At 39.2% G+C, this 25,659-nt stretch overlaps 2 protein-coding genes across 7 annotated transcripts in view; one reads left to right on the top strand and one right to left on the bottom strand.

Annotated features, from left to right (window-relative positions):
- LOC126086043 (zinc finger protein 605-like) overlaps window positions 1-25,659 on the bottom strand; it is a 107,305-nt gene that overhangs the window by 28,513 nt on the left and 53,133 nt on the right. The window contains exon 1 of one of the 2 annotated variants that reach the window (XR_007519400.1): window positions 3-246. The exons of the other annotated variant lie outside the window; for it this stretch is intronic. The gene's annotated coding sequence lies outside the window, so the exon portion shown is untranslated. Of the gene's footprint in view, window positions 1-2; window positions 247-25,659 lie in introns of those variants that run through there. 2 annotated transcript variants of the gene reach the window in all.
- LOC126086062 (zinc finger protein 577-like) lies at window positions 173-25,351 on the top strand. 5 transcript variants are annotated; one of them, XM_049902108.1, is made up of 7 exons: window positions 173-402; window positions 845-980; window positions 1,810-1,901; window positions 4,300-4,489; window positions 5,952-6,078; window positions 6,367-6,462; window positions 12,662-25,351. In XM_049902108.1, exons 4-7 carry the CDS (start codon window positions 4,475-4,477, stop codon window positions 14,017-14,019), a joined length of 1,596 nt encoding a protein of 531 aa, XP_049758065.1. In that variant the 5' UTR covers window positions 173-402; window positions 845-980; window positions 1,810-1,901; window positions 4,300-4,474; the 3' UTR covers window positions 14,020-25,351. The 5 variants fall into 5 exon arrangements, with proteins under 5 accessions (XP_049758065.1, XP_049758066.1, XP_049758069.1 ...); XM_049902109.1 differs by having other exon boundaries at window positions 173-424; XM_049902110.1 differs by having other exon boundaries at window positions 393-470.

The raw sequence follows: 25,659 nt of genomic DNA, 5'->3' as shown, positions 1-25,659 counted from the left end.
ACGTCATTTCCGCTTCCGCTCACGGTGTCGCTGTCCCGCCTCTGCTGCTATTACGCAGACTCAGTAGTACTTTCGAAGTGCGGATTCTAAATCTCCAAGAATTATCGCTAAGCAATATGGCCGCTCCGCTTTCTCAGATTGGGGAAGCACAATAGTTGAGTTGGCCTGAATATAGAGCAAAATTGGTAGTTTTCCATTGCTTCTCATTGTCCTGTGCCTTGCGCAAAAGGTGTGAGTACACCTTCGCACAATGTACGGCAATTGGTTGGAAAATGGCCGCTCCCGGCCGGTATCCGCGAACGGGGCGCGCGCATATTGCGTCATGAAGGGACGTTTCAAACCAGATTACGAGTTTCTGGAAAGGCGCCAGGTGGCTCTAGTAGACTGCCATCCGCAAGCTTTGTGAGTCCAGTCAGCCGCGGAGGTGGGACCATGGGGTGGAGGGGCAGAGAGGGAAAACGTTTAGACAAGTGAGTTCTGGGATTCGTTTCTAGTGGTAGAGACGGAGGTCATAGGTCATGTCAGTCTCAGGGCCAGGCAGAGCGCGTTGGGTGTGTTGTGTCGGGAGCTAGTAGGGGCCAGTGTTGTGGGAACTTAGTGGGAGTCTCCCTGGGGGTAGCGGGTTTTGTGTTAGGGGATCAATTGGGGAATACGTTTTGAGGGCTCCCTGTGCAGGGGAGAGCTCGCGGAATTTCGTGTTGGGACGTGTCGGGAGGTCTGCTCGAGTAGCGCGTGGAGGGGTGTCGCGTTGGGGTGTCTGCGGTTGGAGAAATGAGTCGTTCGGGTCGGTGTTGGGCGCAGCGTTTGGGAAGCTCTTTATTGTTTATCATATGCTTACTTTTAGGATGTCATTTCTGGCACTTTTCTCTCCAAGTTGGCTGTATATTCGTATTGAAAATTTATCCTCAGCTTCACTCTGACCCAAGTAATGACATCCCCATCATCCTAAATATTTCTCCAGAAAATAACTCTTGTTAAAGGTTAGTATGTGTCACTTTTAGCATGGGCGTCAGGTCCTGAGGCATTGGAACAATTTTATACACTTATCGGAAACCCCGGTGGCTTAGTGGTTAAGAGTTCGGCTGCAAACCAGAAGGTCAGCAATCCGAATCCACCTTGGAAACCCTATGGGGCAGTTCTGCTCTGTCCTACAGGGTTGCTACAAGTCGGAATCAACTCGACGTCAACTCGACGGCAACGGACTTGATTTTTTTTTTTTAATCTTATCATAACCAATTACATATTATTTTGAAAGGTTTCTTTTTTTTGTTTAAACTGCAGTAATGTTCCATTGGAAACGCTGGTGGCGTAGTGGTTAAGTGCTACTGCTGCTAACCAAGAGGTCAGCAGTTGGAATCGCCAGGCGCTCCTTGGAAACTCTATGGGGCAGTTCTACTCTGTCCTACAGGGTCGCTATGAGTCGGACTCGACTGCAGTGAGTTTGGTTTTTTTTTTTTTAGTGGCCCATTAAGTGGGTGCTTTAATTTGGGTAGATTTGACTTAGATCAGGTATTAACATTTTGAGGAATTTGTGTTGCGTTTCCATCAACCTAAGTTTTTTGTTTCTTTTGAACTGCTGTGGTGTTTTTCTACACGTGTCTTAGACATTTCTAGTTACGTTGATTTCTACATAATTTATACTTTTGTTGTAAATGTTTTTTTTTTAATATGGTCCCACATACCCTTTTTTGTTTTCTAATTTTATTTAATATACAAAAGCAAAAGTTTTTTTTTGATTATTTAGCTATCCCCTCATTCTACTTATGTTACAACTAATCAATTTTAAATTGATTCCTTTATTTTTTCTAGTTGAGCATTTTCATCATCTGCAAATAATTTTGGCCTGGTGGCAAGTTCATGGACTATGGAGTAAGAATAACCAGCTTCTGCCCCTGACTTGGGTAAATTACTCAATTTCTGTTTCAGTTTCCTCGTTTATGAAAATATCCTACTTTTTAAGATTAAGTCAGCAAATGTTCTCTAAGTACAAGGCGCCATGCCTGGAACATAGTATAGTCTGAATAAATGGAAACAGTGATTTACCCAGTTTCTAGTCTTCTTTACTTTAAAATTATTATTTATATTTCTTTCCTCTCTCTTCAGAAATTTCTTTGATGATGCTAGATTTCTTAATTCTTACATTCCTAGGAAAAAAGCATACTTGTCCCTTATGGTTAACTCTTTTAAAACAATGCTGAATTCCATTTGCTAACATTTTATTTAATATTTTTGCATCTAGAAATGGAAATATATCTTCGATTTGCTTTCAAATAATCCAGTGATGGGGGGGGGGTGAGTAGTTGTAGAGATAAAACAATATTAGGTTTGAGTTCATAATTGTTGAAGCTGCGTGATGGATATATGGAGTTCGATTTTACTTTCTTTTCTACATGGGATTTAATATTCTCTTGCTTGAAAGTTTTTGTAATAAAGACTTTAAAAATTTTCTTGCATCTACATTTATAAGTGAAATTGATCCATAGGTTTCTTTAAAATGATTTTTCAAGTATAACACTAATAAAAGAATCTTACAGCTCCCCAGAAGTCACCATCTCTATCTCATCTCCACCCTCCTCTCCAGAGAGAATTATTATCCTAACTTCTAACATCAAAGTAAATTTGCTTGGTTTTTAACTTTATAGAAGTAGAAATGGTGTCTGGCTTCATTGTGCTCAGTATTTTGTTTGTGACATTCATCTAAGTTGCTGCATGCAACAGTACTTCATTTCTGTCGATTGCTGTATAGCATTTCATTGTATGATTATCCCTCAACTTGTGTATCCATTCTACTGTTAGTAGACATTTGAGTTGTTCCTGACTTGTGGCTATTATGAATAATGCTGCAGTGAACATTTTTGTACATCTTTTGCTTCATAAAAGTTATATTGGGTATACCCCTGGAAGTAAAATTCATGAGGTATAGGGTGTGCTAGATACAAGGAGAAACTACAAATCCCTAGTCATAACAGACATTTTTTTTTTTCTGGTTAGCCTGCGAGCTCTTAACCACTACACCACCAGTGCACCAGAATTTTTTTTTTTTTTTTTACTGTACTTTAGATGAAGATTTACAGAACAAATTAGCTTCTCATTAAACAATTATTACACATTTTGTTTTATGACATTGGTTAAAAAAACCCACAACTTGTCAACACTCTCCCTTCTCAACCTTGGGTTCCCTATTACCAGCTTTCATTATAGACATTTTTTGACTTAACTGCAAGAACAAGTAGACAAAAAAAACTACCAGGGGTCAGCAAACTGTTGTGTAGATATTTTATGCTCTTCAGACAGTTACTTTCCTCACGTACTCAACTCTGCCATTGTAGTGTGAAAGTAGCTATAGAGAATATCTAAACAAATGGGTATAGCTGTGTTCTAATAAAACTTTATTTGCAAAAACGTATTTTTAGCCCACCGTAGTACCGACCACTGAAAATAATATGATTATCACACTTGACCAATATAAAACACTGCACCCGACAATTTTTCTCAAATGTAGATAAAACATTTATAAAAAGTTACTATACGGTGGGTCATAAAACAAGTCTAAACACATTTCAAAGGAATGAAATCATACCCAGCATTTCCTCTGACAGTAGAATTGAGTTATAAATCAATACCAAAATAATAACTAGAAAATCCCCATTTGTTTGGTAATTTAAACCATATACTTCTAAATAATCCATGAACCAAAAAATCATGGCACACTGCTACTTAGGAGGTACGTTACCCTGGACGACACCCTTCATCTCATCCAGCTTACAGCTTCAAATAAAACCCAAACCACTTGTGGTCAAGTTGATTCCAACTAAAATGGAGATAATAATAAGTACTGTACAGAGTAGAATTAGGATTAAATAAGACAGCACTTACGGTTTGTTTAGTACTTTGGTCTTCAAACTAGGGCAGGTATCCCAGTGCCATACAAAAACACTTGAGGAGTATGTGGGCACAGATGATTTTACATCAGTTTCCAAAGCTGCCACTTACATATATTGCCTTTACTAAAGTTAATCTTTGTGAGAATTTACTAGTGAACAAGACCATGAGCTGATGTTGGTTTCCAATCTCCTCTTTCATATCTACTGTCTTCTGACTTGACCAAAAAAGACATTCATCTCACCCATTCCATATTTTCCTGTGGAGACTGACCCATGATGTAAAAGCTTGTAGACGGTTAAAGAGACAGATTACACGCTGGGGCCTTATATTAGGGTGAGTCCATATGGCAACAGAGACAAAGAGTTGTGGCCCCAGGCATATGTCTTATAATTGAATTTGCTATGGAATCCACAGGTTCTGGCCTACAGGATCAAGACATTTTAAGTGATAGGAGAAGGAGGAGATTCCAGGCTTGGGAAATTATTGTTTCTGGTAACAGACGGACCTGAGATACCTGACCACAACTTCCAGAAAAGATAGAAGACAATACACCCTAGAGTTACTAGTCCTTTCTTAAGAACGGAAGAAAATGACCAAGGCCCAGGTGAGGTTTGTTAGACTCATTTTACCCTTGTTTCCCAGTGGATTTGTGGAAGCTTATAAAAGCTTGATTCATTGAGGCAGAAAATGGAGATAAAAATTAGGATCTGTCAGAAAATAAGCTTAGGTTATAATCTTAAAATTAGGACAAATTAGGAACTTATATGTGGAGACCATAGGGTTCTTGCAAAGTTCCTAGCACTGGAAGACAGATGAATGACTGGGTAGGAGCCTGTGGGGTGCCTTACATATAAACTGGTATCTACTTTATTTAGCAGCTGTATAACAAGAAACCATGAAAAGTTACATGATTTGCAATGTCTGTGCCTAGGGTCGCTATGAGTCAGAATCGACTTGATGGCATTGGGTGGTTTTGGGTGGGTGAGAAGGCAAACCAGTTCTTCATGGGAAGTGAACATTTTGTTGCTCTTGGGTCTTAAAATTTTTCAGAGTAAACTAAGAGGTAATGCCAAAGCAAAACTTGATTGAAAAAATTTCTTCAAAATCAATGTGGTTTGATAGTAGAACCTCCTGGTAGTCTGATTTTATCCAGTAATGAAGTCTGGATTATCCAGTAGAAAGAAGGGACTACTTGGCCATCAACTAGTCATCCATGGAGAAGAATTCTCTCAACCAAATTTTGGTAACTGATTTGGCAGGAAACAGATGCAAATTCTATTTTTTTATTAAAAACTTGGAATACAGATATTGACAGTGCTCCCTTGGTACCTTCTTTAGCCCCAAGCTCAAAAAAATGAAGTCAGAACCAATTATTCCTTTTTTAAAAAATAACTCGAATGATACATTTGCATGCAAGAAATTTAAACAAACAGAAGTATTTGTAGAAAAAGACAGTATCTCCTGTTCCTTCCTGCCCAACTGTGAATCCAAAGGTAACAAATATGAATAGTTCAGGTCTCCAGCTAGTCTCTTTTTGTGAACTTACACTGTGGTAGAATACGTTTATGTGTATACTTATATAGACTTCTGCACACCTACGTGTACTTACACAATCGTATGTATCACTAAGGATTTTTACCTGTCTTGGATCGTAACATATACACTACTTGCGGGCTTGAATTTTTTTCATTTAAGAGAATGCCTTGGAGTCAGTATAGGTCCATCACCTCAGTGATTTTAATGTTTGCATGGTATGGAGGTACTGTAGTTTTACCTGTCTTCTTTTAATGGAAATTTAGATTATGGATAGTTTTTCACTATTATAAACAATAAAATAATGAACATTCTTACTGCACGTTTTTGTGCATCTACGCAAATACTGCTCTGGTAATTATTTTAGGTGTGGAAGAACTAGCTAGGGGAAACCGTGGTCTTACCTAGTAGGTGAAATAGTCGCAGTGCGCACAATTTGTCATGGGGCAAATGAGCAGAACGTGGTCCTGTCCATCTTTTCGACATCATGTATTGATATCTATCTCAGATTGCATTGGGATGTGTTTTTCCAGGGATCATTGTCATTTGAGGATGTGGCTGTGGGCTTCACATGGGAGGAGTGGCAGTTACTAGCCCCTCCTCAGAAGGACCTGTACAAGGAGGTGATGTTGGAGAACTACAATAACCTGGTGTCAGTAGGTAAAGACAGCATCATGGGGTCACTGTGGGCTCCTTCAATTGTTTTCTTTCTCATGTGGTGAAATCTTTTGGGCCCCGTGAATATTTAGTGTTTGGACTAAAGAACTGTAGGTCATAGACTTTTATTCTCATCATCGACCCTAAAGTGTATGCTTTCTCCTCCTGAGTAAAAGGTTTTTATTTAGCAAAAAATAACATGGTCCCTAAAATACAACTTTCTCCAGTTTCCATACATTCCCCAAGCATAAATATTTGGTGCCAAGTGTTCGTTGATTTCTTATTTTACAGGGCATCCAGCTCCCAAACCAGATTCAGTCTTTAAGTTGGAGCAAGGAGAAACACCATGGATAGTGGAGGGAGCAGTCCACAGTCAGAGCAGTCCAGGTGAGTGAGTGACAGGCAAGACAATGGGCAGAAATGACACTAAGATTCCAGGTGGTCAATGAAGTGTTGACACTTTTGAAATGTTTTTTTATAGAACTTTTCTTGCACCAGCTGGTGCCCCAGAAAGCTCAACACATTTAGCATCTCTGATCTTTATTAGGGCTGTTTTCCTTTGCCTCTGATTAAAGGACAATGTCTTCCCTTTTTTTCTTTCTTCTGAATCTGATCACAGTCTGTCTCATGTAGGACTTTGATTTCTTGCCTGATTCCATTCTTCCCAGCATCTTCACATCTTCTCCTTTTCTTCTTTGGCCGTCTCACTTCCTCTTGTCCACCTTCCTTGCTATGACTCCCCCGCTCAGTTCCTACAGATAACCTCACACTCAGCACTGCCATGTGCTTGTTCATATCTCTGTCCCTTTTGAAAGAGTTGATTTCCCCCTCCTGACAGTCCACCTCAGCTTATTAGTTCATATAAAAAACCACACACCACATCTCATGAGGTAACTATCAACTTACTCTTATCTCCTCCTATCCACGTTCTGTTTTTATATCTTCTGCTTGATTCTCATAATAAAAATTTAATTCATTTACAGGGTCTAAGCTCTCTCTTCCCTGGTATAGATTCTGAAATTGACACTTGCTCTTCTAATATCTAATCTGCACTCCATTCTCTGAATTTTTTCAGCCACAGGGCAGCTGCACTGTGATTTTCTACTTTCTGTATGAAAAACTAGAATCCTTTCTTCCAGATAATTCGTTTTCACCATGATGGAATGTATTCATATGAACCTTTAATATCAATGCAGTTTTGTTCTGATATGAACTACAGTATTAGGTCTATCTGAACCTAACTCCTCGGAGTTAGGTCCAGACTTTGCACATTAAGGGGGTACAGGCCTCCAGAATGCCATGTGTACCCTAGACTTCAGATGCCAGCCACAAGCTCAGGGATTTCCAGGACACCCAGGCTTCTGACCAACTGGCTGTACATTGGGGGTTCTCACAACTCCCTAAGGTTCAGGGATGCACTAGAACAATTCATAGAACTAAAGAAAGCACTATACTTAATGATTTCTGATTTCTTATAGCAAAAGAATACAAGAGAAGAGACACATAGGGTGTGTTGATGTCCATCACTAACAGAGAAACTCACCTGAGCTTCATCACCCAGAGTTTTTATTGTAGTTTCATTATGTAGACCTGATTGCTTGAATCATGGGCCACGTGATTGAACCGAATCTGTAGCCCCCTTCCCTTGCCTGGAGGTGTCATGCTGTTATCATATGGTGGTTCTTTTTGGTGTTGCAAGCTCCCGTTCTGAGTCATCTCATTAGCGTTTAGAGGTTATTTCCCAGGAACTGGGGACAGAGATCAAATTCTTTGCATAAAATAGTCTTCATCCTGTAGTACCGAAGAGTTCAGATCTCTGTACTTGGATAGGTACTCCTAAGTAAATAGAAGTCCTAAGTTCTTTTGACTTTTCTATCTCAGCCCTGATCCTTCTCATTCGAGTTGGCTCAGTTCTACTGAATATATGTGGACTTCTTGCTTTTTCAACCAACACTAACTTCTTATAGTTCTCATCAGATTCCACTGTTTTAATGCTTTTTATCCAGAGATGCTCCACCCGTCTGTCAGTTTGTCATACTGTGGTGGCTTGAAGAAAAAAAATTCAAGCATCGAGTTACAATTTTTAAAGGCAAGATTTTGAACAACATAGCAAGCATCAAAAGAAGACGGAAGGAATACACAGAGTCACTGTACCAAAAAGAATTTGTTGACATTCAACCATTTCAGGAGGTAGCATATGATCAAGAACCAGTGGTATTGAAGGAAGAAATCCAAGCTACACTGAAGGCAATAATGAAAAATAAGGCTTCAGGAATTGACAGAATACCAGTTGACATGTTTCAACAAACAGATGCAGCACTGAGGTACTCATCTATGCCAAGAAATTTAGAAAACAGCTACCTGGCCATCTGACTAGAAGAGATCCACATTTGTGCCCATTCCAAAGAAAGGTAATCCAACAGAATGTGGAGATTATCGAATGGTATCATTAATACCACACGGAAGTAAAATTTTGTTGAAGATAATTCAAAAAGAGTTACAGCAGTGTTTTGACAGGGAACTGCCAGAAATTCAAGCCAGATTCAGAAGAGCATGTAGAACAAGGGATATCATTTTTGATGTCAGCTCAATCTTGGCTGAAAGCAGAGGATACCAGAAAGATATTTACCTGTGTTTTATTGACTATGCAAAGGCATTTGACTGTATGGATCATAACAAATTCTGGATAACACTGTGCAGAATGAGAATTCCAGAACACTTAATTGTACTCATGAGGAACCTGTACACAGACCAAGAAGCAGCCATTAGAACAGAACAGGGGGATTCTGCGTGGTTTAAAATCAGGAAAGGTATTTGTCAGGGTTGTACCTTTTCACCATACTTATTCAATGTATATGCAGAGCAAATAATCTGAGAAGCTGGACTATATGAAGAAAAACACGGCATCAGGATTAAAGGAAGACTCATGAACAACCTGCAGTATGCAGATGACACAACCTTGCTTGCTGAAAATAAAGAGGACTTAAAGCACTTACAGATAAAGATCAAAAACTACAGGCTTCAGTATGGATTACACCTCAACTTAAAGACCACAAAAATCCTCACAACTAAACCAATAAACATCATCATGATAAACAGAGAAAATATTGAAGTTGTCTGTGTATGCTCATCAGAAGACTTCACCGAAAGAGTACAAAGACAACCTGAAAAATTTTTTGGCTGTGACATGTCTGATCAGGGTCTAATCTCTAAAACCTACAAGATACTGCAAAACTTCAACCACGAAAAGACAAATAACCCAGTTAAAAAATGGGCAAAGGATATGAACAGACACTTCACCAAAGAAGACATTCAGGCAGCTAACAGATACATGAGGAAATGCTCACAATCATTAGCCATTAGAGAAATGCAAATCAAAACTACAGTGAGATTCCATCTCACTCCAAAAAGGCTGGCGTTAATCCAAAAAAAAAGTAATAAATGTTGGAGAGGTTGTGGAGAGACTGAAACATTTATACGCTGCTGGCGGGAATGTAAAATGTTACAACCACTTTGGAAATCGATTTGGCACTTCCTTAAAAAAGCTGGTGATAGAAGTACCATATGATCTAGCAGTCCTACTCCTTGGAATATATCCTAGGGAAATAAAAGCCGTCACATAATAGATATGTGCCCACCCATGGTCACTGCAGCACCGTTCACAATACCAAAAGATGGAAACAATCTAGGTGCCCATTATCGGACAAATGGATGAACAAATGATGGTGTATTTACACAATGAAATACTACTCAGCGATAAATAACAATGATGAATTCTTGAAACATCTCATGACATGGATGAAACTGGAAGGCATTATACTGATTGAAATTAGTCAGTTGCAAAAGGACAAATACCGTGTGAGACCACTATTATAAGAACTCTTGAAAAGGTTTAAACACAGAAGAAAGTATTCTTTGATGGTTATGAGGGTGAGAAGGGAGGGAGAACTGAATTCACTAAGTAGGTAGTAGACAAGAATTATTTTAGGTGAAGAGAAGGATCTCACAATATGGGGGAAATCAATACCACTGGACTAAACCAAAAGCTAAGAAGTTTCCTGAACACAACCAAACACTTTGAGGGTCAGTGTAGTAGTGGCGGGGTCTGGAGACCATGATTTCAGGAGACATCTAGGTCAGTTGGCATAACAAAGTTTAAGAAAATGTTCTGCAGCCCACTTTGGTGAGTGGCATCTGGGGTCTTAAAAGCTAGCAAGCGACCATCTAAGATGCATCAATTGGTCTCAACCCACATGGAGTAAAGGAGAATGAAGAATACCAAAGACACAAGGTAATTATGAGCCCAAGAGACAGAAAGGGCTACATAAACCAGAGATTCCATCAGCCTAAGACCAGAAGAACTAGGTGGTGTCTGGCTACCACCAATGACCACCCTGACAGGGAACACAACAGAGAGTCCCTGACAGAGCAGGAGAAAAGTGGGGTGCAGAACTCAAATTCCAGTAAGAAGACCAGACTTAATGGTCTGACTGAGATTTGAGGAATCCCAGAAGACATGGCCCCGGACTCTCTGTTAACCCAGAACTGAAAACTTTGCCGAAGCCAACTCTTCAGACAAAGAATAGACTGGACTGTAAGACATAAAATGATACTCAGGAAAAGTGTGTTTCTTATTAGTTCAAGTAGACACATGAGACTGTGTGCACAGCTCCTGTCTGGAAGTGAGATGAGAAGGCAGAAAGGGATAAGAGCTCATGGAATGGACACAGGAAATCTGGGGTGGAAAGGAGGAAAGTGTGGTCTCATTATAGGAGTGGCAGCTAGGGTCACCTAACAATGTGTGTATAAATTTTTATATGAGAAACTAACTTGAACTGTAAACTTTCACCTAAAGCACAATTTAAAAAAAAAAAGAAAGGATCTTTCCCTGTTGCCTTCAGAGAGAATATGGCTGTGCTGACACCCTGAATTTGGACTTCAAGCTTCCATAACTGTGAGACAATAAATTTTTATTCTTATAGGCAAAAAACAAAAAAAAATTGAAGTTGTCAAGGGTTTCATTTTACTTGGGTCCACAATCGATGCCTGTGGAAGCAAAGTCAAGAAATCTAATGATGTATTGCATTGGGCAAATCTGCTGCAAAGGACCTCTTTAAAGTGTTGAAAAGCGAAGATGTCAGTTTGAGGACTAAGGTCCGTGACCAAATGATATTCAGTCACCTTCTATGCATGGAAAAGCTGGACAATGAATAAGGAAGACCGAAGAAGAATTGATGCCTTTGAATTATGGCATTGACGAAGAATATTGAATACACCACGGACTGCCAGAAGAACGAACAAATCTGTCTTGGAAGAAGTACAGTCAGAGTGCTTAAACAAATCATTTGTTTTATAAGGATCAGTGCCGGTTCCTGTGAGGCAGAGGTTAAAGATGTCCCAAATGTCCCAGCTTTTCCAAGCTCCTGTACCATTCCACCATCTCTAATATCAACTGCTCTTTCCCCTCAGCACTTTCTCTTTCCATCTTTGGGTTCCCTGATTTGCTGCGTCCCACAGAACTCAAGAACCATATAAAGGAAAAGTATCATGCAGTTGTGGAAGCTGGCATTTTGTGGGCCAAATTTCCTATCTCTTGCCTGAACTCTACCATAGCCTCGTTTCTTTTTTCTTCTACATTTTCATCTCTCCATTTCACTCTCCATAAGATAGCCATGTGACCTTTTGAAACTATCAATTCAGAACATGTTTTCCTGCCAAAAAATGTTCAGTGGCTTACTGCCATTGTCCTTAGCATAAATTCAGTTTCTCCCAAAGTCTTCCTACAAGAGCTGCATGCTCTCAATTCTACCTTTCCAGATTTATTTAGTCCTACTTCATCAAGCTCCAGGTATACCAGGTACACCAGCCTGTCATAGCTTTCTTGATCACGCCCAAGATTTTTGTGCCTCTGAGTTTCTGCACTGGCTGTTTCCTCTTGTTGGAATATTCTTCATCTAGTTCTTTACATAATGGTGCTCATTCTTATCCTGTGAGGTCAGTTCAACTTTCCATCTCTTATGGGTGACTACTTTATCGTAGATTGACCTGCCACTTCTCTGTCACCTTCTTCATGTTATTTTTCACATCCTGTAATTTTCTTATTTCTTTACTTACCTGGTGATTCTTTTTTGTTTTCCAACTAGAATGACAGCTTCATGAAGACAAGAGAATATATTAGTTACTCTAACATCCCAAACACCAGCTTGTTCAATAAATGTTTGTTGGATGAACTGATCCATCCCCTACAATCCTGGATCAGATTTCCCTCCATCTCTTTTTGTTCTATTCCAATAGTAATATTTTTCTATTACTACTTCTGTCCCCATTTTGCAAGGTCCTGTTTGGAAAGTAGCCCGAATTATATTTAGTCATTGTAGACTATCCATCATTGTTTCTACAGGAGCACTTTTTTTCTTTTCCTGTTTTATAATACTGTATTTTTTTTTTTAGAGCATAGGGTGCATTGCCATAAGGCATGTTTCCCTTAAACTGGGATCTTATAAAACCCAGCCCATATTATAGCATTTTTGTACCTTTTTTTCCTCCCTAAAATGATCATGGATGTTTTCATTATTCTTTTTTCTAGAAGAAATATGGGCAATTGACCAAATGCAGTGGCAACCAGAAAACCAAAATGAGCTTAAAAGTTTGGGAAAATGTGAGCAAAGTTATGCACTTGGAAATAATTATGACTTAAGCAAAAATGTAGTTCCTATAAAACAACAGCAGAATACATTGGACTCACGTTGTAGAAGTTTGATACCTCCCTTAGATTTTGTTATCTGGAGTAGAAGAGATGCAGAGAAGGATTCTGACGAGTTTAGTAGATACAAGAAGTCATCTGTCCACATGAAGTATGGTAGCACTTTTCCTGGAATTAAGCACCGTGGATGTATTAAACCCAGTAGCACCAAGCCACAGCCCAATAACCATCCAAAAACTTATACAGGAGAGAAACCACATGAATGCAGTGAATGTGGGAAAGTATTCTCCAGGAACGCACAACTTATTAGACATCAGAGAACTGAAAGAGGAGAGAAACCCCACAAATGCAATGACTGTGGGAAAACATTCATGAGGAAGATTCAACTCACTGAACATCAGAGAGTGCATACAGGAGAGAAACCCCATGAATGTAATGAATGTAGGAAAGCCTTCTCCAGAAAGTCACAGCTCATGGTACATCAGAGAACTCATACAGGAGAGAAACCCTATGTATGCAGTGAATGTGGAAAAGCCTTCATCAGGAAGTGCCGGCTCAACAGACATCAGCGATCTCATACTGGAGAGAAACTCTATGGATGCAATGAGTGTGGGAAAGCCTTTTCCCAGAAGGCATACCTCATTGCACATCAGAGACTCCACACAGGAGAGAGGCCTTATGAATGCAGTGAATGTAAAAGAACCTTCTTTTTTAAATCAGACCTGACCAAGCATCAAAGAATTCATACAGGAGAGAAACCTTATGAGTGTACTGATTGTGAAAAAGCCTTCAGAAGCAAATCAAAGCTCATTCAGCATCAGCGAACTCATACCAGAGAGAGACCATATGGATGCAGTGAATGTGGCAAAGCTTTTGCCCACATGTCAGTCCTTATTAAACATAAGAAAACTCATAGCAGAGAGAAAGCAATAAATTCACTGAAGGTGAGAAAACCTTCCTTAGGGAGTCATAGCTCTTTATACATGAGTGAATTCATACAAGAGCAAAACCCTGTGAATACAGTGCCTGTGGAAATGCCTTCTGTAGGAACTCAGCCCTTATTAAACATCAGTGAGCTCCTAGGGGGTAGAAATGCAGTGATTGTAGAACAGACTTTTTCAAGAAGTTCAGCCTTGGTAAATAATCAGGAATTTCCTCAGGAAATAAACCTTGTAAATGCAGTGAATGTGACAACACCTTCAGTAATAAATTATGTCTTTTATGTTACAGATACTGTATAGGGGAAAAAAAACTTTGGATACCAGAAATGTGGGAAAGCATTTAACAAGGATTCCATACACACTATATATTAGAGAGTTCATTTAGGACAGGAACACTGTATACAGTTGGTGTTGAAGAGCCCTCTGTGGTAAGTTAAACTTATTTAACATCAGTGAGATCATACTGGGTAGAAATGTAGCTTAGTTGGGGAAGCCTCTGTCTGGAGGTAAGATCACAATTGCTGTCAAATATTCTTACAGGTCTAAAACCGTAGGGAAGAATATGATGGTGTTTTCACTAATAAATTTTACCTCATTACATGTCAGAGAAACAGAAAACTCTTCAGACACTGATGTGGAAAACATTTTTAATAAAATGTGGAAGAACTCACAGAAAAGAGAAACTCCTGAAAGTAATAAATGATGGAAATTCTTTCACCAGTCTAACTCACATATCACATTCTTATACCTTGGGAATCCAGGAAAGGCATCTCCAATAAGTTAAGTCTTTGTAAACATCAGGAGTTGCATTGTGTAATGAAAAACTATGAATATAGTTGAATGTAGAATACAACTGTATTAGTTTTTATTGCTGCTGTAACAAATTACCACAAATTGGGTGGCTTAAAACAACACACATTTATTATCTTACAGTTACGGAGGTCAGAAGTCCAAATGGTTCTCACTGGGCTAAAATTAAGGTGTTGGCAGGGTTGCATTCCTTTTTAGATTCTCAGGGAGAACAAAAGGAGCCCTTGTGGTTCAGTGGTTAAGCACTCAGCTACTAACCGAAAGGTCAACAGTTCAAACCCATCAGCCGCTCTACAGGAGAAAGATGTAGCAGACTGCTTCTGTAAAGATTACAGCATAGGAAACCCGGTGGGGAAGTTCTGCTGTGTCCTATAGAGTAGCTATGAATTGGAATCGATTCAGCGGCAATTGGGTTTGGGTTTTGTTTCTTTTTGTTGTTAGTTTGTTTAGGAGAGAATGTCTTTCCTTGCCTTTTCCATCTTCTAGAATCTGCCCATGTTCCTGGGCCAATAGTTCCCTTTTATCTTCAAAGGCAGCAGTAGCTGGTCAAGTCTTTCATCACTCTGACGCTGAGTCCTCTGCCTCCTTCCACATTTAAGGACTCATGTGATTACATTGGGCCCACTGGGATAATCTTGGATAATTTTCCTGTTTTAAGATCAGCTGATTAGCAATCCTACTTTCATCTGCAACATTAAGTCTCCTTTGCCATGTAATGGAACATATTCTGGGAATTAGGACATGGACATCTTTGGAGGCCCCTGTCCATCCTCTGTGCACCAGTGATTCATGTCCAACCCACATTCAAAATATATTTACCCTATTTCAGTATACCCAAAAGTCTCGATCTGTTACAGCATCAAAATCCAAAATTTCATCTAAATCTTATTCCAAAAGTATCAAATATCATCATCTAAATAGGCTATAGTTGAGATCCTGGTTACGGATTTATCTTGAGGCACAACTCTCCTTATGTAAGCCTGTGAAACCAAAGAAACAAGTTACATGGCCCCAAAATACTTAATTCCACCTGCTATCTTAATTCTCAGAGCCCTGGTGGCACAGCGGTTAAGAGCCCAGCTGCAAACCAAAAGGTCGGCAGTTCGAATCCACCAGCTGCTCCTTGGAAACCCTATGGGGCAGTTCTACTCTGTCCTATAGGATTGCTATGAGTCGGAATGGACTCAACAGCAACAGTTTGTTTTTGTTTTGTTTTTTAAATCTTAATTCTCTTTTGTCATGTAATGTAAGATATTAAGTTCTGAGGAAGAAGACACAGACGTTTTTGGGAGGCCGTTACTCTGCCTATCACAACTTTGTTGGATTACAGAGAATTCACATTACAATAAATTCCTACCTAAGCATTAAATAAACGTGGAAAAGCATGTTCCCAGAGAATTAATGACCTAAAGTAATTATGATCCACATATATTAACGCTTTGCTATAATCAGTCTTACACCATCATTGTTAGATATGCGTACCATGGAATGCTGCTGAAATGTGTAAATCAAATTATCAGCACTGGAAAAGAATTATCTTGAAACTTTCAAAGGAAGTTGAAACTTCCAAAAGATTTATGCTGCTGAAATGCTGCAAAATGCAAATTTGTATTTATTCTGGAACTGCAGAATTCCTAATTTCCTAATAAAATCCTAGTTCTGAGTATGGAATGCATACGCCATAAGACACCTAAATACTGATTAACATTTTTCACAGCCATTTCCAACAGCCTCTTAAACGGTGTTTAATGGGTATGCTCTCTCACCCTAAACAACTAACAAAGTATATGAGTTAACTTTTTTCAGATATTGGGTCATAGGGATTTCAGGACAGCAACTCCTGAGAAAGAGGAGACAAATGAAGTGAGTTTTATGATTTCCCCAGAATTACTGCCTGGAGTGAGTTTCCAGGCTTTGGCATAGAAAGGAGGAACCCAAACAGATCCTAGTGGTCTCCCTGAGTTTGAAACAGTTCTAGGAGGCCACCAAAACCAGTTGCTGTTGAGTTGATGCTGACTCATGGTGACCCCACATGTGTCAGAATACAGCTGTGTTCCCTAGGAATTTTTTTAAAATAAACTTATTTGCCACAATATTTAGACATGTAAGAAAATAAGAGTCCTCAAATATACACGAAAACTATTGCAAAGTGAAGGGATTTGACAAAAACTGTTTATAATGCACTTCCTAACAAAATATGACCTGTTTGTGACCCTTTCTATTCAACACCACTCATCTGTAAAATCTGCCTTTTTTTTATGATTGTGGTGAAAATATACACAACAAAACATATACCAATTCAACAAGTTCTGTATATACAAGTCAGTGACATTGATCACATTCTTCAAGTTGTGCAGAAATTCTTGCTACCCTTTTCCAAATTATTTCACCACCATTAACATACACTCAATACTAGGTCTTTTGATGGCTGACTTTTCAGAAGTAGATTGTCAGGCCTTTTCTCAGAGGTGCCTGTGGGTGGACTAAAACTTCCAGTCTTTCAGTTAGCAGCCAAGCAAATTAAACTTTTGCACAACTCAGAGACTCCTCCAGGAGGCCCAGTGGCTCAAATTCATGGGGCATAGTACTAGAGGAGAGAGAGGTCAGAGATCTATAGCAAGTTTCCCCTGAAGTCTGTATAAGTTGTAATCAACATGTGATGAAACTACCCAGGCTGGGGAAAGAACTGAAAATAAGCAGGCAGAATAATCATCAGAGCTTTCACTGAGTTGGGAATAGTTTGTGTTCACACTGACTGGAATGGAAACTTTTCCTGACATTTGGGGAATAAAAGTGAATCTTCAGAAGAGTATTGCCTCAGTGGGTGGGTCAAATTAGGTCGACTAAAGGCTGCTTTAGACTCACCTAACAAAGCATGGATGCAAGCCTCTAAGCGTTCAGATTGTTTCCAAGAAATTTAACTGCTTCCCAGAACAAAGCCCAATAATATTTAAAGGAATAAAAATCAATGCAACACCCAGTAATGTAAAAAATTCACTATGTCTGGCATCCACTCAGATTTACCCAGGAATGCAAAGAGGCAGGAAAATATGACCCATAACAGAGAGAAAAGTCAATAGAAAGAGACCCAGAAATGACACCTGATAAAATTAGTAGACAAGGCTGTCCAAACAGCTATTATAAATATTGCATGTGACAAGAAGATGGAGGAAAGCATGAGTTTGATTAAGCGGGAACTAGAAAATACAAAAAGGCCCCAAACCTGTTGGCTGTCAAGTCAATTCTGACTCACAGAGACTCTACAGGACACAGTATATCTGCTCTGTTGTGTTTCCAAGGAGCAGCTGGTGGATTCACACTGCCAACCTTTTGGTTAGCATCCAAACAGTTAACCACTGTGCCACCAGGGCTCCTAAAAAAAGACTCCAGTCAGCTAGAAGTGAAAAATACACTGGATGGGTATAACAGATTACAGATTGTAGAAGAAATCATCAGTGAACCTGATAACATAATAATAGAAAAAAGTATCCAAAATGAAACTGAGGGGGAAAAAAAAAATCATTGAGTTGTGGGATAACAACAAACAACCCAACGTACACGTAATTAGAGTCCCAGAAGGAGAGGATAGAGATGGCAGGACAGAAAACGATGTTTTTAAAAACGGTGGTTGAAGATCTTCCAAATTTGATGAAAACTATAAACCCACAAATCCAAGAAACCAAGACAAACCACAAACAAAAGAAACATGAGGAAAACCATACTAACATTTAGTAATCTAACTGTTGAAAGTGATTAAAAATCTAAGAAGCAGAGCTGACACATGGGCAAAACAAAGCTAATAATGACAGCAGAATTCTTGTCTGAAACAAAATAAGCCAGAAGGCGGTGCAGTAACATCATTAATTTAGAAGCAAAAAGCTTCCAAATTAAAAAGCTTGGAACACCTGCTTACTTTGTGATCTGGGTGAACGTACTCAGTTGATTAAAATATTTTTTATGTAGCTTTTTCTCAATCCATGGAACATCCAACTATTTTCACTATTATTTTGACAATGTATTTGATACAGTAGCCTCAGTAAATCAATACAATGAGGAATATTTTTTATGAATTAATGCGAGCTTTTTTTTTATTTAATAGAGTGAACTCATATAGGGTCGCTATGAGCCGGAATCGACTCGACAGCAGTGGGTTTGTTTGTTTTCTAACAGAGTGAAAGAATTAGACAAAAAATGACCATTTTGTAAGCCCAATGAAATAAATGATTAAGGCAATAACCAGCAATGGATGTTAAAATCATTAGAACTGTTGGGAATAGCTTATTTTCAAAATACCAAAGTAGATTATTTGCTATTTGCAAAGGGGAAACCTACCATTATAATGGAGAGATGTGGAGGTCACTGTAACGGAGTGATCAAATTTCCCATCACAAGCAATGGGACAACGTGGTATTAGACTCCTCTTGATGTGATGGGATACAAAGTGTTGATGATGTAACACATTACTTATAAAGCATTCTTGCCAAAAATATTTGGCCCAAATCTAATCAACTTTGGATGTAACTTCCATTCACCAAGAAAAAAAAAAAAAAAAAATACAGAGAATAGAGGAACAAGCCACAAACACACACAGAAGCAATCAGAGGAACATAGAATGTGGGATATTCTTTAAGACAATGGGCTTTGTTTCTTCAAAAAGTCCATGTCATGAGAAAAAAACTTATCGGGAGGGATAGCTTATATTAAAACAGACTGAAAGAATATAACAACAAAATGGTATGTGTTAACCCTGACTGGATCCTAGTTCAATAAAAAGCTGTTTTGGGGCAATTTGAGAAATTTGAAAATGGACTGCTATCATATCAAGAAATTACTGTTAATTTCCTTAGGTGTCATATAGATGTGACTTGTGGAATGTCTTTGTTATTAGGAGATTGAAGTTGAGGTTTTGAGAGTGAAATTCATGATGTTTGCCACTTACTTTCCAAGAGTTCAATCAAAAAAAGTCAATGGATAGATTGAAGATTTATCTCTAAACTTATCTGCACCCTTTGGTGGCTATAAGGCTGCAGGTTTACAACAGGGTTTCAAACTGGTTCATTTTGGTTTGAACCCCTGCTGAGAATTTTAATTTCTGCCCCAGATATGCTGAATCATAATCCATAGTTTAACAAGATCCTCAGGTGTTTCTTACGTATAATAAATTTTGGAACCACTGCTCTACTAGTGGTTCTCAGAATTGGTCCCTAACCATCAGCATTGGCATCACCTGGAACTTGTTAGAAATGCAAATTCTCAGCAGGGGTTCAAAGCAGAATGAACTAAGTGAAGCCCTGGTTTTCAGGGCTACTGCAGAGCTGGGGTGGGGGGATGGGAATAGGCCCAACTCCAGCTGTTGTTATTGAGGCTCAGTAGTTTTTCTTGAATAAGTGCTGTTCAGATTGTTGAGGCCTTTGGTTAATTTCTGGAGTTCTGAAAACTTGATTAATAATTTTGCCAGGTTTTTGTTGTTTGTTTTGTTTTTATGGAAGAGTGGATTTACAGAGGCCCTCATTCTGCCATTATGGAAGTCCTGCCTCCTTGCCCTTTTTTTTTTTTTTGCACAATAATCTCATGAAATGCAATTTATTAATTTTATAAGTAAATACAGTAAGTCTTATAATGGTTGAATAGCCTCCAATAGGTTATAGTTGTAGTTGGTACATGAAGCCATTACCATTTATCAATCCACAGTACTTTATCCCATTTAATAATGGCCCTAATAAATCATTAAAAATTCTTAAATGTTCCCAAACTATTTCTGCCCAACTTCACCTCCATGTTTCCATCACATACTTCATAGGGGAAAAAAGAATCAGAAAGCACCAGGATAATGCTAACATTTGTTCTGTGTTGTCTTTATTTGATGACATTTTTGTCTTATGAGTGAAGCTGCAAGTTTCTACATGGCTAAGATAATATACAGATCTTTTCATCATCAGTATCTTGGGGTATGTTAGTCATCTACTAAAAAAAAAAACTAGACAGCCACAAATCCTTATTTGAATAATAGCAAGATTCTTTGAAGAAAAGAAACTTGTGAATGGGTCCACCAATAATTTGGGATATTTTTCATAATTTAAGAGCAAAACCTTGGTGCACGAGGATATTGGAGCATCAATATTAGGGGGCTGAGAGTGGGATGACATGCTGCCAGAAAGGTGGTAGGTAATGTGCTACAGCCAGAGACCAGATTTGGAAAAAACAATATTGTAAATTGTAAGCATAGAATTGATGAAGTAAAACAAGATGAAGGTGCTTGCCAAAAGCAGGATGGTTTGAGGGGCTTTGGCCTCAGGGGTGAATCTGGGGGAGATGCTGATGGTGTGAATATATGCCTCCTTCTCTGGTGGTGGTTGTGTAGGAGAAGTACCATGAAGACACTGGCCCTAACCATGAGTCCCATGAAAACAGCATCCGGGAAAGTCATTAGAATTGTATATTTTGAAACAAGATGTTTCAGGATTTTTAGAAGAGCACAGTCCATAGTCCTGTATCTTGGTGGGATTATGGATGTGCTGAGGAGCCTGTAAATTCTTAGGAACAAAGATGTTTATCAGCAGATTGGAGATCCAGCACAGAAGACTGGAGGAACCGATGTTCTTCCAAATTTTGTCTTTGAACTCCATCCACCTTCCAGTTCTAGGGCTGATAGTGACTGCCTGAAAGCTGCTCAAGAGGCAAGTGGTGCATAGAGAAAGGCCCCGGGCCAGTATGTGGATACAATAAGTTTACACCCAGTGTTGCCCAGGATGTGTTTCACTCCCCAGATAAATATCATCTGAGGAATCCCCTTGAAGAGAAGAATCAAGAAGTTGGCCACGGCCAGGTTGGTGAAAATCAGGGCCCTGGTACATGGCCAGTGCAGAATGGCGAGGCATATGTGGAGAGAAGGAAGGTACTCCCCGGGACTCCAATCCCAGTCTGGACAAGGAAAAGTAACCACAGGATTAAGTTACCAGAAGCCATTCTCTTTGGATCATGGGAAGAAGCTGTTCAGAAAAGAGCCTGAAGGTCCTGGAGTTTCAACTTGACATAGCAGCACCAGTTACAGATTTGTTCCAATATTCTCAGTTCTGTGCTAAGAACTCTTAGGCACTCACTACTGCTCTTTTTCGAGGATAGCAATTACACTTCTGGGGCAGGAGCTCCACACCAGTGAGTTCAAAACTGTCACTCTGGCATATTTCTGTTTATGCTCTTATGGCCATGCAAGATGGTTCTTTAGTCAATTTCACAGATCACTCGGTATGCATATCCAGGATATGGTTCTGGAGGTAAAGCCATATTTTTCATTTCAAAAAGCTTTCTTGAACCAGAAGGGGTTGTGAGTCCTGGGATATAAAAAGATTGAATGACCTGGGTTCTTGTTCCCAAAGGGTCAGAGCTTAGTGTGGGAAATACATATATGGTAATAGTAAGATATAAATCATGCCATGAATGAAGGTCATAAAGGGTATTGTAGAAACATGTATCAGAGATTCCAACATTCAGTGATCCTGTGGTAGGATAGGGAATTTTATTATTTTTACTAATTTAATAAATTGTTGCTCCATATCATTAATATGTGTATACTACAAAGAGTTAAACAATATAAAGATATATTGAGAAAATATAACAATCTCTGCCCCCATATCGCTCATTTCTAGTTTTACTCTTCTTCCCTGAGATAACTGTTTATTCTCAGGTATGCATTCTTTCAGTTTTCTTCATGTTCCTGCAAAATATGTCTGTGTGTGATTGTCATGGATTGAATTGTGTCCCCCAAAAATATGTGTATCAATTTGGCTAAGCCATGATCCCCAGTATTGTGTGATTGTCCACCATTTTGTCATCTCATGATTTTCCTTTGGTTGCAAATCCTACCTCTATGATGTTAATTAGGTGGGACAGGCGGCAGTTATATTGAGACAGGACTCAATCTACAAGATTGGATTTTGCCTTGAGCCAATGTCCTTTGAGATACAAAAGAGAGATGGGGGACCTCATATCACCAAGAAAGCAGCACCAGGAACAGAGTAAGTCCTTTGGACCTGGGATTCCTGTGTGGAGAAGCTCCTAGTACAGAGATAGATTGATGAGAAGGACCTTCCTCCAGAGCTGACAGAGAGAGAAAGCTTTCCCCTGGAGCTGACACCTTGAATTTGGACTTGTAGCCTACTAGACTAAGGAGAGAATAAAGTTCTCTTTGTTGAAGCCATCCACTTGGGGTATTTCTGTTTTAGCAGCACTAGATAACTAAGACAGTGATCAATAATAATTATAGGATTAAATGTGCTGCTTATGTTTGGAAATTTAAAACACTCTTCCTCATAACTTGTGGGTCAAAGAAGAAATCATACTGGAAACATGGCATTAAGTAAATAATATATTTTGACCAGGATTCAAAATCAAGAGGCAATAAAATACTGATAAAATTAAGTACATGAAAATAGAAAAAAAAAATTTTTTTTTTCATGGCCAAAACACTGTAAGAAAGAACAGTTTCTGCTTTTGGTAATAGCTAGGGAAATCTTGTTAAACCAACACTCCTGCAAACAGCAACCATAGACTCTGGACAAAATATTTTAAAAAATACTACCTCACCCTTTTATGATAAAAAACACTCAGAAACCTAGGAATAGAAGGCAGCTTCCTTAACATGATGTAAAAGAGTAGTAGTAGTAATACCTGTCTGATTTCAGGGTGGGTAATGACTTTTTTTTTTTAATGACTAGGTTCAGCACAAAGCTGATTCCCATGAGCTGGCGTTCAGACATACCTCCACTCCCCAAACTATTTACCAATTCTGACCCCAGCCGTCTCTGCCACAGGACTCTCTGTGTCTCTGCTGGGTTCAATAATCCATTGCAATGGCCACACAGAACTCACAGGCTATACTTACAGTTAAGTGGCTTATCAAAGAACAGGGTACAACTCAGGCTCAGGATCTAGATGAGAAAGCATGTAGGCAGAATCTCCCTTCTTTGGGGCAGGACAGCTCTCTCAGTGCCTCCTCTCAGCCCCCACAGGACAGGATCCTCTTGGCCCTGATGTCTGTTGCCAGCTCTGCCACTGGGCCCCTTCTGGGCCTGTTGCTGTTGGCTCTGCTGCTGGGCCCCTCCCAAGCCTTTCGTTGTCTTCAGTGTAACAGCTCTCGACTGGTGTTGCAGCTCTTTTAGGAGGTTCCTTGCCTCTTCTCTCTCTCTCCATGCTTCTTCTCTTGTCTCTGTTCCTTTTGCTTCTTCTTGCTGCTTATCTTCTTGCTTCTTTCTGTCTGTAAAACGTCTGTGGGGCTGGCTGCTTAAATACAAAAATTCCTTGTCATTTTCAAGGCATGGCACTACCAGCAGAGCCGTGAACAGACCAATCCCCTTTTGGGATCCCACAGACACTTCAGTTGCATAGTAAGCTACAACAAACCTCATTTGCAAAGTCTATTGTCCAATCCCTGCAAGGTTCATACCAATCACAGGGTAGGCTGTAGCCCAGGGCCAGACAAAAAGTCAAGATGTTTACAGCTTGCCCAGGAAAGGTCAATCAACCTGGGTAAAAGTAACAAACCCTCTGAAATAGAAAACTAGGGCAAAGGTAACTCCTCAGGGCTTGGGGGTCAAATCTCTCAAGCTGTTTTTCCAAGGAACCAAGGCAAAAGGCCACATAGAGGAACTCATTTCTCCACACGATAAAGGGTATTTATGAAAAACCCACACCAACATCGTACGCAATGGTAAAAGACTGAAAGCTTTCAGTTTGTGGTCAGGATGCCTGTGTTCACTGCTATTCAACATTGTATTTGAAGTTCTATAGACAGCAATTGTTGTTAGGTGCCGTTGAGTCACTTCTGACTCATAGCAACCCTACAGGACAGAGTAGGACTGCCTCATAGGGTTTTCAGGAAGCAGCTGATGGATTTGAACAGCTGACCTTTATTTAGCAGCCAAGCTCTTAACTACTTCGCCACCAGGGCTCCAGAGCAATTAGACAATTAAAAAAAAAAAAAAGGCATCCAAATCAGAAAGAAAGCTACCTCTATTCACAGATGACATGATTCTATGTATAGAAAATCCTGAAGAATCCACAACAAAGCTATTAGAGCAAATAAATGAATTCAGCAAAGTTGCAGGAAAAAAGGGCTCTGAATCATGGCAACCTTATGTCTAACAGAACAAAATGTTGCCCAGTCCTGCATGCAAGACGTACACAGTAGCCCAGCCAAAAATGCATAACCTGAATTAAATATGAGGAAACATCAGACAAAACTAAACTGAGTGGCAGTCTACAAATAACTGGCCTATGTTCTGCAAAATGGTCAAGGTCCTGAAAAGCAACCACAGAGCAGCTGTTCCAGATCAAAGGAGATTAAACAGACATGACAATTAGATGTCACATGAGATCCTGGACTAAAAGTGACATTAGTGGGACAATTGCTGAAATCTTCAATTCTATGGATTAGATAATACTGTTGTATCAGTACTGATTTACTAATTTTGATCACTGTACTGTACTTATTTATATAAGGTAATGTCTTTGTTGTTAGGAAATACACATGAATTTAAGGTACAAGGGCATGATGTCTGCAAATTACATTCAAATGGTTCAAAAAATTTTGTTACACATATGTCACATATACATATGTAACGTATGACAATATTTGTACATGCATATAAATAGAGAAAGAAAACAGTAAAGCCAATCTGGTAAAATGTTAGTAATTGTTGAATCTGATAAATCATATACTTGATTTCTTTGTGCTATTCTTGGAACTTTTCTGCAAGCTTTAAGTTATTTCAAAATAAAATTTTTTTTTAAGTTGAAACAAAATTTTTAAAAATGATTTTTGTCGTTGTTAGGTGCCATCGAGTCGGTTCCGACTCATAGCGACCCTATGCACAACAGAACGAAACACTGCCTGGTCGTGAGCTATCCTTACAACGTTATGCTTGAGCTCATTGTTGCAGCTACTGTGTCAATCCACCTCGTTGAGGGTCTTCCTCTTTTCCACTGACCCTGTACTCTGCCAAGCATGATGTTCTTCTCCAGGGACTGATCCCTCATGACAACATGTCCAAAGTATGTAAGACGCAGTCTCGCCATCCTTGCTTCTAAGGAGCATTCTGGTTGTACTTATTCTAAGACAGATTTGTTCGTTCT

The sequence above is a fragment of the Elephas maximus genome, chromosome 11 (assembly GCF_024166365.1).
Source record: "Elephas maximus indicus isolate mEleMax1 chromosome 11, mEleMax1 primary haplotype, whole genome shotgun sequence".
Classification (NCBI taxonomy): Eukaryota; Metazoa; Chordata; class Mammalia; order Proboscidea; family Elephantidae; genus Elephas; species Elephas maximus.
The sequence above is the reverse complement of the archived record's forward strand: the minus strand, read 5'-3'. Positions and strand labels throughout refer to the sequence as shown.